This window comes from Trachypithecus francoisi, unplaced genomic scaffold, assembly GCF_009764315.1.
Source record: "Trachypithecus francoisi isolate TF-2019V2 unplaced genomic scaffold, Tfra_2.0 Lachesis_group11, whole genome shotgun sequence".
Taxonomy (NCBI): domain Eukaryota; kingdom Metazoa; phylum Chordata; class Mammalia; order Primates; family Cercopithecidae; genus Trachypithecus; species Trachypithecus francoisi.
The window spans coordinates 53966852-53984211 of NW_022681456.1; the positions used below are offsets into that span (position 1 = coordinate 53966852).

Below are 17360 nucleotides of genomic sequence, written 5' to 3' on the forward strand. Positions count from 1 at the left end.
CACCTGGCCAAAATGCCTATGTTAATATTTATTTGATAGTTGACAAACTTTGCCTTGCCTAAGCAATAATGTCTCTGAAATTACAGGTTCTATATACTAGCTGTATATATATATTTTTAATGTATATTAAAGTAACTACATAAACCATTTTGTTTGTATACTACCTAACTGTATTGAATTATTTACTGCTTCAGGCATCTCTTAAAGATCATTTAACCTCTGAATATAATTCTCTTTCTCCTTTTTTCTCTTTCTATATAAAGCTTGACCACAGTGAAATATTTTTCTCTATAGTGAGATATGGGTTTTTGGTGGACAGGAACCATTATAAAGATTTGTTGTATACAGTAAATCTGATAAATATGAATATACAGAAATATTTATTACACTTTTTTCATTTTAATATTTGTAGATGCATGTCGGGGAAGGGGACTGGAAATGCCAGTATTTTGTATGTAGACTTTCACTCCTTATTTCTCAAATGGTTTTTTCCTTACCTCCACTCTTGACTACTACTGATGTCTCAGAGTCAGACATGTCTTTAATTCATTATCTACTGAGAATAAACTGTCTCCATGGGTATGCGATAGTTGCCTGACTAAGGTGGCATGCAGGGCAGGAGTGTCCTTAGTACTGCTACTACAGCTTTTTCTTAATCCACTGAATTTAAGATTCACTAACTTCCTGAAGACTTTCATCATTTCTCCAGCTTTTCCCCATCCCTTCCCCTTGCCTTTAGGAGCTTCTCATTGAATTTGGATTTTTGGATTAGGGTTACTCAATCAATATAATGCAAATATTCCAAACTCTGAAAAAACCTGAAATCTGAAACACTTCTGGTCTCAAGTATTTCGGACAAGGGAGACTGTACCTGTATTAATATAAAAATAATTCTTTTAAAAATGGTTGAAGATAATGAAACTCAGGATATGGAGGGACACGCCTAAAGTTACATGGTGACAGAACCTGATTCTAAAACACATGTTCTTAATTGTGAATCCTGGGCGTTATCTACCAAAAGCTGTTGCTTCTTTAAATTGCTATAATCAAATCACAGTGAGCTGACCCAATGGGCCTTCAGATTATACAATGAAACACTATAGTTAGGAGCTAATAGCTCTGAAAGTATTTTTGGAAAAGTTCCGTATAATATTAATAATGTTGTTATTGATAGGTTAATGTTACCAAGATCTATTCATTTGTTTACGAGTTTTAGACCTATAACATGGATGTTTTTCCTAAGTACTGATAAAGGAAGATGACTTTGTGCAGGCCCAGATGAGAACAGAGGAGCATTTCTTCCTGGAGCGAGCTGCAGAGAAACTGGACTCCTTAGGCCACAGCTGGATTTCAGTTAATTAGCCCTCAGATATTTGTAAATAGAGTATACTAGCCCTTACACAGCACTAATGGCCTTTGGGTAATAATACAAGCTAGTCAGTTAATGCTTCACTAAGTTTAGTGACAGGTCCAGTATCATTTCAGTTTCTACCCATATGCTGCAAAGGTTCCTAAACATTCTCCGTTCATCACACTCTTAGTGGGCCAGTAATCTTTTCTTGGTGTCCTTAGATCTAAAGAAATATCAAATAGTTTTCTTAGTAGTTTGGTCCAAACAATGTAAGTATTTATGTCCTAACAACTTAGTAGCCATTTGAATAAATAATATATGAATTATTGGAAGAAATATTTTTATTTCATTCTTAAGTAATCAAAATTTCTAATGGGATGTGTGCATCTCTTGGACACTGTACAACTTCTTAAAACTTGGAATCCAATTAGAAGCTCTACCCTCATTTCCTATTCCACGTTGATTTTTGTGTGTGTGTGTGTGGTGGGGGCGGAGGGAGCATGATTCTTCTGTTTTACATTACAGAGACTCAGTTTTGTAAACCTGTGATGCTATGGAAAGTGTAATAGGACCTAATTTTGAAACTGTGGACTTTTGAGTTAGTGGTTCATGCAGTATTCTACAGATTACCTAAAATTACTTTGTTTCCTTCAGAAATTTAAAGTGTCTGAGGTGTCTGAGTTCACTGAACTTTGATGTGTTGTTTGGAAACCATCTTAGGGTTAGGTTAGGACATGTAAATACAAACCTGTTTAGAATCTAAGGGAATTTTAAAGCCTAGTTTCAGTTTAGACTTCAAGTAAAGTTGTGTTTTCTTTACCTTAGATTTTTAGTTTTACCTTATGTGAAAATGTTTTTGCTAACAAAATAAAAAAGCACAAAGCTTTCTATCTTTGCCCACAGATTTTTTTTTAAAAAGAGAAATAATTACAAAAGTTTTTATTTAAAACTTTCTGAAGCACAGCACTCCTTATGTACTGATTATTTGATAAAGGGAATAGGAAAGCAACTGAGGTAGAGAGAAATGGAATGTTTGTCTTCTAGTGTCCTAATTAAATCTTCCACTTAGGTGACTGGGTCAACAGTAACGTGATTTGAACATTGAAGGGAGGTATGTAAATGAATACTTCATGGTTGTAATTGTTAGGCATATAATTTGATCCAAACTATGTAATGAGAAAGCCATATGATTATCATTCTTTAAAAGGCTTACGCTGCACAAGAGCATTTTTCAGTAAATGTCAAAACTGAGACAAAATTAACTTGTTTTATGTAGACATTTTGTTTTTTCTCTTTCTTATAAAAGTTTTGGTCTGTTCTTATGAGATGAAATCAAGAACTTTGGGTCCTTTAAAGTAAAGCAAAACCCAATGATACGGGGTTTTGGCAATTTAAACAAATCTAAAATTTCAGTGACAAAGAAGAGCAACCACATAATCACATTTATACTGAAGGAATGTTTTCCTTTCTAAACAACTGTTGTATGTTAATGTTTGATTTGACACATCTGAATCAATAGTGTTATTGTCTTACCATTTGCTTCATACTAACTTGTGTGAATTTATAGAGCAGCATGACACATAGTAGACCAAAATTCATGTTTGTTCACATAGTAATTATTTAGTCAAATGTCAGTGAAATATTTTTTATATTGTTAACATTCTAACCAAACACTTACATATTGTTTTATTTTTGCTGTGTAAAATTTTGGTATTCCCTGACAGCTGAAAAATAGCAGGTAAATGTTTGAGTATCTCTTTTCACATAGCTCTAGCTTACTCTGCTTTTACTTTTGCCTTTGTAGAATAGAGCCACGAATATAAATAAACTCCAAATGAACTGACTGTTCAGTGGATGATTTCTGATTATCCAGGATTTAGAGTAGGTTTCGTATGTAAATGCTGTGCTTTTGGTGGGGGAGGAATTTTTGTAAAAGTTTCATGTTGAAACAGAATTAGCTAGTTTCAAAAACTCTACTAGTGGACATTTTGGCAATTTTATATAGGCTTTGAAATGTCTTTCAAGTGCTGTCTTTGTACTTTCAAATAGCATTTAAATGCTCATTCTGGACGTTTTGTTGAGAAGATTTTCTTGGTTTCTACTTTTATACTCTGTGATAAGAAGTTTGTGTTGTACCTTAAATTTGTTATGTGTATTTTCATTAATTCTTTGAATATTAAGTATTTTGATTCATATAATCTGCAGGGTGCCAAACTAACGCAAATAAAAGTTAAGGGTGCTATATAAATTGATAGGTATCTAACTTAGTTTCCTTCTTTTCTTTCCTCCCTCTGATATTTAAGTAGCTACTATATGCCACACACATTGAAGGCACTAGTGAGTCAAAGATAAACAGTGGTTCTTGTCACATAGTATAGAAAATAGTGTGCAAAAATTGCCTGAAAGCAAGAATTGCCTTTGTAATACAGAATATGAATTGACTGGTATGTAAGAATGTAGCAGGAACCAAAAATAAGGACACTGTCTTAAGCCTTAAACAAGTAAAAAAAAATTCCTATTATGGTAATTAACTTTAGTCTCAAATGAAGAGCTGGTATGGTTTTGTTTTGTGAGTTGTTGATCCTAATGTAAAAATGACTTTGTATTGAAGACTGTTTACCTCAACAGTAGCTTGCTGTAACAGAAATGATGTTTTGCATTCCAGGTTCCAAGTGTTTTGTTTTTGGTTCCAATAAGATCAGCTATTATGTTATTAATGGACTAAGTTTTGTCTCTCTCAGATTCTTATGTTGAAACTCTAGCCTCCAATATGAGCTGTATTATGTTCATCAATAAAGCTCTGATTAAAATATGGTAGGTATGTCTACTTGATAAAATTATTGTGCAGCTGAAGAAAGGAATGAGGAGAATCCACTTCTGCTCTTAAGTATAGCAGATACAGGAATTCTCTTATTTCTCATGATTTCCACCAACTTCTTCCTCCAGATGTATTTATCCCAGTTAGAAAAGATTGCTTAAGAATTTGTAGGATGCTTGTCATCAAAAGAACTGTACTGGTTGCTAGCAGAATTTTGGAGGGAAGTTGTGATTCATCAAGTAATCCCTATACTAAAAGCTGCCTGGAATGTTTGATACATACTGTATCCATAGGAATACTACCTGTAATGAATAGGTTCCCAGTTCAGTGGATAACAGTGTTGCTATGGGAAGGAGCATTCAGAATTTTAACTTAGGGTATCACAATTCACCTCCCAGTTCATCTCCAAGATGATTTGTCTCATCTTGGTAACTCATTCATTCTTTTATGAAACATTTACTGAGTATTTTGTTTTTTCCTTTCTTTTTTCTTTTAATGTGCTGGTGAGGGAGTCTAGATTTGTTGAGGGGACAGGAGGAGGGAAAGTTAGTGTTGTGGGGCTGGGTCTCAGAAAATGAAAACAAAGATAAATAAAATAGCATCCCAGTGCTCTGGGAGTTAATGGCTACCTGCCTCAACTTTTGCTTTCTGTTTATATTGATCTATGATAATTTAAGAATTCCAACTTTAAGCTAATGATGTTGGAGCCTATGGTGAGAGATTTTTGAGTCCATATGCTGGAGAATGAGTGATGATTTCTTTCACAGAGTAGAAGACTAGAGATGAGACCATTCTTTATTCTTTTCCAGATTTCATTCTTTTGCTTCTCCTACTATTCATTAAATGACCTCCCCCGTTTTTTAAGGAACACCTTGATTTAAAATACCTTTTATGCTATTTTGTTATTTCTGTTCTAGGACCTCTATCAGGTATTTTTATTATTGTAGTTTTATACATTTTAACTTTAACTAGAGTGTTTGGTTTCATACCTCTTTTTTAAAAATAATTTTTTGATACGTATTTTTTCTTCTGGATGATGCACTCCTACTTTCCAAATAAATTTCTTCATGATTTTGATTGGAATTTTAATTTATGAGTTAAGAGACTATTGACACCTTCACAATACTAGATTTTTCTTAATTTAAGTGTAGGTTTTAATTTGTATTCCTCAGTAAAGTCTTATAGCTTTCTTCATACACATACTGTTTTTTAGTTTATTTATGGTTGTTACTAAAAATTTTGTAACTGGCTGTTGATGTTACTTTGGGAAATTTTTTGCTTATTTACTGAGAAAAAAATCTTAACTCACAATTCTAAAATGTTTTTGTTTTTTACAATATCATTTCCTCTAAAATGATGGTAATTTTGCCTCCTTCCTAATGTTAAAATTGTCTATTCTTCTTACCTAATTTTATCAACTGGCACTTTCAGAATGATGTTAACAGTTATGTTGATAGTGGACATCAATGCCTTGAGTCTGATTTTACTTTTAAATTTTGCTGGTATGTTGTCATTAAACAAAGTATTGTCTAGTGATTTGAGAGGGTTTTTGAAAGTCCTAAGAGAGATTTTTTTTCTAATGAAGACTAATTTCTTAACACTTTGGTGTCCCATACCAGATTTCTTTCGCTGACTCTGTTTCCACTTAGGATATATCATTTTTTCATGGGATAAAAATTGCTTATGTTATTTAACTAGTCACTTAACTAGTCTTTTCACTTTTATTCCTGTTCCTGTTCTCTGCATTGCTATACTCAGGTTCTTCCCAAAATGAATTTTGATCATTTTGCTCTTATCCCAAGGAATTGTGTAGTATTGTAACATCATTCCAAGCTATGGAGTGAGAAGTCTAAACTTCTTGGGTTATCTATGATTTATGTTCCCTCTGTGCCTTTTGAATCCTCACCTCTGTCAAAAACTGATGGCTTTGAGATCATACCCCACTTGCTCGCTAACATGTTAGCTTGTGTATCCTGGCAAAAGGATAGTCTAGTCTCCTGGGTTAGTTAGAGTCAAGAACAGTTCAGACTCATAGCAATAACAGTAGCTACAGTATCATAATTTTTTTGTGTTGTTTCCCCAAGCCCCACTCTTGGCAGGTTGATATGACAAGGACCAGGTGACACCATATAAGCAGTCTGTTGAATTTCAGAACTCTGAATCTCAACCTGCTTGCTCCTTTCATTTGCCCTTTCCATTTCTGTCCTCAGACTTCTTCTATCATCCTAATGTTGTAAGTAAGACTCCATGTCAGACAGATGTTTTCTTCCATGTCCTCCATTGTAGACCTTGTCTTTATCAAGCTTGGTACCCTTTTCAATATGTTCCTCCTATCTCCAAATATTCCAGTGCACCTTTTTGGTTTGCACAGTAGCTTCAGTGTTTTCTTCTCTCTGCATAGCTTTTTTTTTTTTTTTTTTTATATGTCTGATTGCTATTGTCTTCACTGCCATACTGTTATACTTTGCTGTGGTCACTTCCTTGGTATCTCTACAGAGAGGTTTTCTTTTTGTTGTTTGTTGGAGAAGGGTCGTGGGTTCTCACACAGAAGCCTTTAGGGCAGTGTATTGGTTAGGAATGTATTCAGTTGCAAGGAATGGATAACCCAGCCCATAATGTGTATAATGGATAGAGATTTGTTTCTATTTTTTTTTTTTTTATGTAGAAAGTGGAGAGTTAGATAATTTCTGGTGTTGATTCTATTTTTTAGCAACCCTCTCTTGTAAGCTTTTTCAATATGCTGTTACGTGTAATTCTCTTTTTTATATATATCTGCAATTCCAAATTGTAACCATTCTTTAAATTACAAGGTTTTTTATAGTCTTTTCTAACTCTCCAGGTAAAAATACTCTTCCTTTATATGCTCATAGAATATAAAGCTAGAAAATGGGCTTTTATCCTAAGTTATCTATCTATATATGTATTATCTTTCCTACTAGATTATAAATTCCATTTATTTAGTGTATCCTTTGTTACCTTCTGCAGAATGCCTTAAAGTAGACGTAGTTTACTTATTGAATGAATGAAAAAGAATGAATGAACCTTTCTTTAAGAAAACCCTGTCACTGGTGGTTGAAGTTCAGGGAAGAGATTTGTTGGCAGTGGTGTGGCTATGGAAGTATAAGTTTTAAGCAGATAATTTATAGGAATTAAACGTATATATTGCTGAAAGAAAAACTTTTTTTTTTTTTTTTTTTTTGTTGAGACGGAGTCTTGCTCTGTCGCCCAGGCTGGAGTGCAGTGGCTGGATCTCAGCTCACTGCAAGCTCCGCCTCCTGGGTTTAGGCCATTCTCCTGCCTCAGCCTCCCAAGTAGCTGGGACTACAGGTGCCCACCACCTCGCCCGGCTAGTTTTTTGTATTTTTAGTAGAGACGGGGTTTCACCGTGTTAGCCAGGATGGTCTCGATCTCCTGACCTCGTGATCCGCCCGTCTCGGCCTCCCAAAGTGCTGGGATTACAGGCTTGAGTCACCGCGCCCGGCCAAGAAAAACTTTTTTTTTTTTTTTTTTTTTTTTTGGAGACGGAGTTTCGCTCTGTCGCCCAGGCTGGAGTGCAGTGGCCGGATCTCAGCTTACTGCAAGCTCCGCCTCCTGGGTTTACGCCATTCTCTCGCCTCAGCCTCCCGAGTAGCTAGGACTACAGGCGCCCGCCATCTCGCCCGGCTAATTTTTTGTATTTTTTTTAGTAGAGACGGGGTTTCACCGTGTTAGCCAGGATGGTCTCGATCTCCTGACCTCGTGATCCGCCCGTCTCGGCCTCTCAAAGTGCTGGGATTACAGGCTTGAGCCACCGCGCCCGGCCGAAAAACTTTTATTGTGCAAACTAATTTCTGAATGCACAAATATTTCTTTAATGCTATCAAAATGTATTTTCACGTACTATCGAAACAGTCTATTAATAGTAGAAATAAAATGGAAACTTTTTTTCTTTCAGTGCTTAGATGAGTACGAAGATGATGAAGCAGGGCAGAAAGAGCGGAAACGAGAAGATGCAATTACACAACAGAACACTATGCAGAATGAAGCTGTAAACTTACTAGATCCAGGCAGTTCCTATCTGCTACAGGTGAGTATTTAAAAATACCAGGAAGTCACTATATATTTTAATGGCAATTTTTCAATTATGCCTCGAGTTGTATGTAGTAACATATCTCCCATTGCTTTCTTTCCTCCTACTTACGCCTTCCTTACCACAAGTGGGTTCTGACATCACCTTAAGCATGAACACTCTCTTCACTCTTTTCTGGCTTGGGCATCCTTTGACAGGCTGTTCTGTAGGGCCTCTCTTTACTCCTGCTGAGACTCGGGGAACTCATGTCGGATTGCTTCTCCATGGGGACTCTTCCTCAACTTGATTAGGTTTTGGCAACTCCAGGCCAGACGGCCACTCCATGTGGACATTCACTTCATCTTGCCTGGGCTCTGGCACAGAATACCCCATGCCAGGCTGCCTCTGAGATGGTAGACATTTTTTACCGTGCTAGAGCTCTTATCACCCTTTTCTGAACCACCCTCCTGAGAAGGTAAACTTGACATTCCACCTGGATCTCTTGCTATCCGTTTATGAGACTCCCTTTCTGACCTTGCCTCACGAATGAGAGCTTCCTTTCCCTGCTTTGTAGAAATCTTTCTCATTCTGCTCAGGCTCTGATTTCTTAGGTTAGACTGAGTGAGTTCTGCTATATGGGCAGTCTCCTTAGTTTGCTCGGACTTGAATTTTCTATGCCAGGCAGCTCTTCTTTATGGCAGATTCTCGTATTCTGATACCCCGATCTGAGCCATTGTGTTTCCTCACGTTGCTCTGTGCTGCCTAATGGCTTTAGGACTTAATTGTTCAGGAAAGGAAGGGGAAGGATGAGTTTTTCCTTTTAAAATCTTCATTAATTTGATAAAGCTCTTATTTTTCATTTTCTTATTTTATCAGTTACACATTAGAGAAATTTTATTATGCAGTCATCTTCAGCAGTATATCATACTAAATTATACATGGCAATATAGATATTTTAAGTTAGTTCTGAGGGTCAGTTAGCATGTTATGCCATAATTTTACTGAGGCTGTGGCTTTGTTGCTGGATTATTTGAATAACATCAGTATTACTTTACTGTATTCATCTGGGCTCGTATTTGTCTGATCTTGCTTCACCTATGCTTTTATACTTGTTTATACGTTGGAAGTTCTGATCTGCCACTGCACCTGTAAAGGCTCTGTTCATGGGGATTTCCTTATTGATCATTATAAGCTTGAATAAAGCAGAGTGTTTTCTTTAAATTTACACAAAATAGTTTGTGCTTTGCCAACATTTTCTCAGTTCTACATAGATCTTTCCCCTTCCCTTTAGTGATAGAAACCATCCCATTGCAAGGAAGATTATTTCAGAAAAAGTATATTTGAGATCAGTTGTATAACAGACTTAAGGATTTTTGGGAGATCTAATTACATAGTCTTTGAAACTTTTAAGACCAGTACCAGTCTTAACAGTTGCACTTTTTACAAGCAGTTTCAGTGATACTAGTATAGCAGTCTGCCCTTATCAAAGGGAGTTCTGTTCCAAGACCTCCAATGGATGCCTGAAATATAGATAGTACTGAATGCTATTTATACTATGCACAGATTTGTTTTTCCTTCCTTATATTTCATGGATGGAAGATTTGTTCTTATCATAAATCTTAGCAACTTCAGGGTATGATTTTTCTTTCTTTCATTATGAAGTTGAGAATTTTTACCTTTTCACTCAAGGGAAGCACTTTATAGCTTCTCTTTGGCATATCAGAATTGCCAACATCACTACTCTTGTACTTTGGGACAATTACTAAATAAAAGAAAAGTTAATTGAACACAGTCACTGGGATACCACAACAGTTAGTTTGATAACCAGGGTGGCTCCCAAATGACTAACAGATAGGGAGCATAGACACTGTGGATATGTTTTACAAAGGGATTAGACCCTGAGCAAGATGGAGCAGGACTGCACCAAGTTTCATCATGCTAGTCAGGACAACTCACAATTTAAAGTTTATGAATTTTTTATATTTTGAGTTTTGCATTTAATATTTTAATTAAGTTATAATTTAAATAATATAAATTTATTAAGTAAAATTATTAAATAATACAATATTAAAAATTTAATTTTATTAATGCCCATGGGTTGACCATGGGTAACTGAAACTGTAGAAAGTGAAAACTTGGATAAAGGGAAAAGGACTACTGTAATTCTTCATTTTTTGTCCCTATTTAGTATGGAGTAGTAATTATTAAAGTACCAAAAAATTATATAGTTGTTTCTTTGCCTAGAAATTTTTGTGGCTACAGAAATATAGTTAAGACATCTGAGGTGACATTTATATTTGTGTGGAATTTTGTTCTAACATGTAAGAATGTTAAGCATTTTCCTCTTTAAAATTATTAGGGACTTCAGTGAACATAATGTCAGCTGCCTTCATCCATTTTGTCGCAGTGATCTCACTTAAATGTGGAATCCAAAACAGTCAAACTCATAGAAGTAGAGAGTAGAATGGTGATTACCAGAGGCTAAGGTAGATGGAGAAAGGAGAAACATTGGCCAGTGGGTGCAAAGTTACAGTTAGGAGGAATAATTTGTTTTATTGCACAGCAAGGTGATTATAGTTCATAATAATGTATATTTCAAAATAGCTGAGTATTATAAATGTTTTCACCAGAAAGAAGTGATAAGGGCCTGGTGCAATGGCTCATGCCTGTAATCCCAGCACTCTGGGAGGCTGAAGTGGGTGGATCGCTTGATGCCAGAAGTTCAAGACCAGCCTGGCCAACATGGCAAAACCCCATCTCTGCTAAAAATACAACAATTAGCTGAGCATGGTGGTGTTCACCTGTAATCCCAGCTACTCAGGAGGCTGAGGCACAAGAATTACTTGAACCTTGGAGGCGGAGGTTGCAGTGAGCTGAGATCACACCACTGCACTCCAGCCTGGGTGACAGAGAGAGACTGTGTCTCAAAAAAAAAAAAAAAGATGAGTATTTGAAGTAATCTGTATAGGCCGTTCTTTGCATTGCTATAAAGAGATACCTGAGATTGGGTAATTTATAATAAAAAGAGGTTTAATTGCCTCACAGGTTCTACAGGCTGTACAAGCATGGCACCAACATCTGCTCAGCTTCTCATGAGGCCCTCGGGGAACTACTCGTGGCTGAAGGCAAAGTGGAAGCAGGCACATCACACGATAGGAGCAGGAGCAAGAGAGAGAGGGGGCAGGTCCCATACTCTTAACCAGATCTCATTGGTGCTAAACCATTCATGAGAAATCCAGTCCCATGATCCAGTCACCTCCCAACAGGCCCCACCTCCAACACTGGAGATTATATTTCAACATGAGATTTGGAGGGGACATCGAAAATATATCAGACGGACATGCTAATTACTGTAATTTGATCCTTCCATAATATATACATGTATTGAAATAAAAATAGCACTTTGAACCTTATACATATATATAATTATTATTTGTCAATTAAAAATAAAACTAAAAAAATTTTAAGGGACTCTTTCACTGCACCATATAGGTTAATTTTTTTTCCTCTCTCTAACATTTCTAATTTAAGATATGCCCAGTTTTCTCTTTTTGGCCAGGATATAGAAATCACTTTAAACTCCACCTTTAATTGCCCATTTTTAACATGCAGGAGAAGGCTACCGCCCCTCCCAGTCTCTAATCATACTGATATAATCTATCCAGTGTGGGAAACATTTTACTTTTAAAAGGTTTTTTTGTTGTTGTTTTTTGAGATGAAGTCTGGAGTGCAGTGGCATGATCTCGGCTCACTGCAACCTCTGCCTCCTTGGTTCAAGTAATTCTCCTGTCTCAGCCTCCCAAGTAGCTGTGCTTACAGGCACTTGCCTCCACGCCCAGCTAATTGTTGTATTTTTAGTAGAGACAGGGTTTCACCATGTTGGCCAGGCTGGTTTTCAGTTCCAGACCTTAGGTGATCTGCCCACATTGGCCTCCCAAAGTGCTGGGATTATAGGCTTGAGCCACTGCGCCCTGCCTAAAGTTTATACTTTGATTACAAGAATCGTTATAAAATAACATTTAGCTTCAAAATGTATAATCTCTAATAAAAGACCATATTCAAATCCACCAATAAGGAATAAACTTAAGTGTCGTCTGTGTGCTTCAGAATCTTAACTATTGAAATACTAGCCATATACCAGAAATAAGTATAGCTTAAATTCTGATTATTTGTGTATCTCAGACTTGAGTATGGAATGACTGTAATGGCAAAAACCGCAATTACTTTTGCACCAACCTAGTATGTGGAAGTTCTAATTTTATCAACTGCATCGAGCTAGCAGTGTGGAAAATACTGTGTAAAACTTACTGAGGTATGTTTTAAGTGACTTTTTTTTTAAAAAAACCAAACAACTGTAGATAAATGTAGAAATCTGATATTTTTACATGACTTCTGGTTAGCCTACTTAACTCAAAACTTGTCTGATACTGACTTTTAAGTCATTTATAATTGAATCAAAGTGTGAAATTATTATAATGCCACTGCAATTTAGAGTTGCTGAAAATGCCCTCCATTTTACATTTCTGTTTTTGTTAAAATTCTGCTCTACATATCTATTACTCTAAGTTTTACCATATTACAGAAAATGTCTATTTCAAGGCTCAGAAATAGTGGTGGTGGCCTGGGCGTGGTGGCTCACGCCTGTAATCCCAGCACTTTGGGAGGCGTGGTGGTGGCCTGGGCGTGGTGGCTCACGCCTGTAATCCCAGCACTTTGGGAGGCTGAGGTGAGCGGATCACAAGGTCGGGAGATTGAGACCATCCTGTGAATGGTGAAACCCCGTAACTACTAAAAATACAAAAAATTAGCCAGGCGTGGTGGGGGGCGCCTACTTAGAAGTCTGAGGCAGGAGAATGGCGTGAACCCAGAAGGTGGAGCTTGCAGTGAGCCGAGATCACGCCACTGCACTCCAGCCTAGGCGACTGAGCGAGACTCCATCTCAAAAAAAAAAAAAAAAAATTAGTGTTTGTTGTCAAGTTATTTGTACCATTTCAGTTGATATACCAGTAACCCACAAATCAATAAATCTAGTAAGGGTTGTTCTCATTTAGCAATTTTGCTGACTACATTTCAGTAAAAGGCAGTCTGGGCAATCAAGCTGATGTGGCATGTTCTGAGATATTTCAAATATAACCCAAATGAGAGAGATGTGAGAGAAATGGTATGTGTTGTTTTAGAACTTTATTTTGGAGATTCTGGCATTTTTTTCTCATGCATGTGTAGACAGACATCATATGCCTTAGTTTAGTTCATATAGGGTAATATCAGGGAATTTAATAAAAGAAGCTGTTTGTAAAATGTTAATCCAAATACTGTTTGTGAAACTAGCAGGGGAAAAACTTTTTATTTTTTTTTTGAATGTGATCTTGCTCTGTTGCACAGGCTGGAGTATAGTAGTGTGATCTCAGCTCACTGCCACCTGTGCCTCCCGAGTTCAAGCAGTCCACCCACTTCAGCCTCCCAAGTAGCTGGGACTACAGGTGCATGCCACTTCACCCAGCTAATTTTTGTATTTTATGTAGAGACAGAGTTTCGCCATGTTGCCTAGGCTGGTTTTGACCTTCTGGGCTCAAGTGATCCACTCCCCTCGGCCTCCCAAAGTGCTAGGATTACAGGTATGAACCACTGGGCCCAGCTGGGAAAAGTTCTGTATGAATCATTATCACTCACATTTAATAAGGTATACTTTGAGTGAGTATACATAAGCTTAATATTCTTTCTACTTTATTTAAATAGCCATCTAAATAAATAGGGGATCTGTTTTACATGTTTGGTACAAAAGTACAGATTAGTGGCTATCTGCTTAATCAAAAGTACAGATTAGTGGGTATCTGCTTAATGACAGGCAGATAAGAAACTCTTTAAAGTCTGCCTGCCAGGTTTTGTTGTTGTCCTGCTGTAAGAACAACTGATGCTCTGGGATGGTTAAAGTGTCTTTGTATCAACTGTCAAGGCATGACTTCCCCAGCACTAAGCCTGTTTGTGGGGTCAAGCCCACATACGTAGTCACTCGAATATCTTGTCACCTGGTTATTTCCTGCAGCTGATTATTTCCCAAGTGGTACTTTTTTGTAACTGTAGATTACCAAGGAAGTTATTTCCCTAAGTTGTCAGTATATATTTATTGCATACTAGGCGAACTGGGGTTTCGGGGGAGAAAGAAAGGAATTGCTGGTGGAGGGTCCCTATCTGCCAGACACTTACATTTTACTTAGTATATAAGATATATACATGAAAAATTGGGACAAAAATTATATTTAAGTAATATAGGCTTCTGTAATGGGAATTTATTGACTTGGAATAATTAAGGCAGACTTACTCAAATTCCATGCAAAAAATTCAATTAAGATTTTTCCTTATCCCAGTTAGTTGTATGTTTGTTTTAGCTATCAAATTGAAATTGAAAGCCTATTTGGAAGGGACTGTGCTAATTTTACTCACTTATATCATTTTATCTCCACAACAACCCAATAAAATAGGCACTGTTATTCCATTTTAGAGATAAGTAGACACTGATAGAAGTTAAACCCATAGTCTCCTAGCTGCTGAGTAGCCTGTCTGCTTGGAAATTTGATCTGATCCCTCCTCTTAAATCATCTGGTTCCCCACATTGCTAGTCTTTTATTGCATCATGCAGTCAGTATTTTCTCTTTTACTCTGGAATTGGTTATCTTATAAAGGTATTCTTTTACTTTAACTGGATGAGAACTTCTTTAATTGTAGGATTTCTCTTGGCAACTTAATGATTAATTAGGAAAAAGTTAACAATTTTTAAAGACATCATTTGATTTTGACCTGTTTTATTAAAGTGAAACTGCAGAAGTATTTGGAGAACCTAGACTGTCAAAAGATTGAACAGAGAAATGACTGCCTAGTTATTTGCAAGGTAACAATTTTTCTACCCCAATGGTTAATGTTAACTTTCAGCAATCTTTATTTTAGTAGCTTAGAATCAGTACAATATTAAAATGTACTTTTTCACGTTTCATTTTTAGCTGTATATATAGTCTTTAAAAATAGGAACTGATTACTATGTGCATATGGTGAGTTGTAAGTTTTAGAAAAAATGATGGCATAAAAAAGACAAAGGGAGATATATAAAGACTGTAAGGCCGGGTGCGGTGGCTCACACTTGTAATCCCAGCACTTTGGGAGGCCGAGGTGGGTGGATCACCTGAGGTCAGGAGTTTGAGACCAACATGACCAACATGGAGAAACCCCGTCTCTACTAAAAATACAAAATTAGCCGGATGTGGTGGCACATGCCTGTAATCCCAGCTACTCAGGAGGCTGAGGCAGGAGAATCGCTTGAACCCAGAAGGCGGAGGTTGCAGTGAGCCAAGATCGCACCATTGCACTCCAGCCTGGGCAACAAGAGCGAAACTCAAAAAAAAAAAAAAGAATATAATGGTGGTACTTTTTAATGCCCCTTGACTTTCAAAGGGATTTAAGCTGACTGGGTGATGAATGATTCCCCCAGCCTTGTCCATTTTCTGAGCTTTAAAAATACTTCTTTATTAAAAACATCATTTTAAAAAAGTGATTGATTTGGACTGAAAAATCAGATGTAGACTCCTGTTTTGTTTGACCAGCAATATGTGAATTTTTTAAAACAGTAATTGCTTCAAGTTAGTCTTTTAAAAATTAGATATTCTCGGCCGGGCGCGGTGGCTCAAGCCTGTAATCCCAGCACTTTGGGAGGCCAAGATGGGCGGATCACGAGGTCAGGAGATCGAGACCATCCTGGCTAACACAGTGAAACCCCGTCTCTACTAAAAAAATACAAAAAATAGCCGGGCGTGGTGGTGGGCGCCTGTAGTCCCAGCTGCTCGGGAGGCTGAGGCAGGAGAATGGCATAAACCCAGGAGGCGGAGCTTGCAGTGAGCTGAGATCCGGCCACTGTACTCCAGCCTGCTCGACAGAGCGAGACTCCGTCTCAAAAAAAAAAAAAAAATTAGATATTCTTGGCCGGGTGTGGTGGCTCACGCCTGTAATCCCAGCACTTTGGGAGGCCGAGGCAGGTGAATCATGAGGTCAGGAGATCGAGACCATCCTGGCAAACACGGTGAAACCCCGTCTCTATTTAAAAAAATACAAAAAATTAGCCTGGCGTGGTGGCGGGCGCCTGTAGTCCCAGGTACTCAGGAGGCTGAGGCAGAAGAATGGCATGAACCTGGGAGGTGGAGCTTGCAGTGAGCCATGATCGCGCCACTGCACTCTAGCCTGGGCGACAGAGCAAGACTCCGTCTCAAAAAAAAAATTAGATATTCTCTATCAACTATTTTATATAATCAGTAATTGTGTACATACATACTCAAACTGATACGTAATTATTTTTACTTTACAGGAGCCACCTAGAACAGTATCAAGCAGATATAAAAGGTAAGAATCATTATGACTTAAACATATTGTAGGCATGAATGTAATGTCTGTCTGACATTGACTTAACTAGAACTGTTTAAAGTAGCTTTTTGAAAAGTAACAAACCTTACTTACTATTGTGCTCTTAAAAATAAATTGCAGTGTAAGCAGGAGTATAATGTCTGCCTGACCATGGCTTACTCTGACATGCCACAGTCTTTGAAAACTCACCATGAATTTGCATGGGTTGATGAACTTTGCAAAATAAATGCCTTGAATTACTATTTCTCACGTATTTAAACATTGGAAATAAAAGTAGACCCATCTGTATTAGTTGGCTCGGAGTGCCATAACAAAATACCATATACTGATGGCTTAAACAACAGAAATTTATTTTCTCATATTTCTGGAGGCCGCATGTCCACCATTGTCAGGTTCTGGTGAGGACTCTCTTCCTGCCTTATAGGTAGCCACTTTCTCACTGTGTCCTCACACGGCAGAGAGAAAGAGAAAGAGAAAGGGAGGAAGAGGGAGGAAGAGGGAAAGTAAGCTTTCTGAGGTCCCCTCTTTATAAAGGAACTAATCCCGTCATGAGGGTCTCATTCTTGTGACTTCATTTAAACCCAATTATGTCCTAAGGGCTCCATCTCATTGAAGGTTATGGCTTCAACATATGAATTTTGGGAGGACACAGATCGCATTGCACCACCTGTACACAATGAGTAACACTTCTACCAGAGAATGTATTTGTGCGTGTTTATGTATAGGAAGAAAATCAGAAT

At 37.3% G+C, this 17360-nt stretch overlaps 1 protein-coding gene across 4 annotated transcripts in view; it reads left to right on the plus strand.

Annotated features, from left to right (window-relative positions):
* Window positions 1-17360, plus strand: part of PAWR (pro-apoptotic WT1 regulator) — a 90303-nt gene that overhangs the window by 45797 nt on the left and 27146 nt on the right. For all 4 annotated transcript variants that reach the window (XM_033221171.1, XM_033221174.1, XM_033221173.1 and 1 more), the window contains exons 3-4: window positions 8104-8235; window positions 16565-16599. In XM_033221171.1, the coding sequence (XP_033077062.1) occupies window positions 8104-8235; window positions 16565-16599 (167 nt within the window). The remainder of the gene's footprint in view (window positions 1-8103; window positions 8236-16564; window positions 16600-17360) is intronic.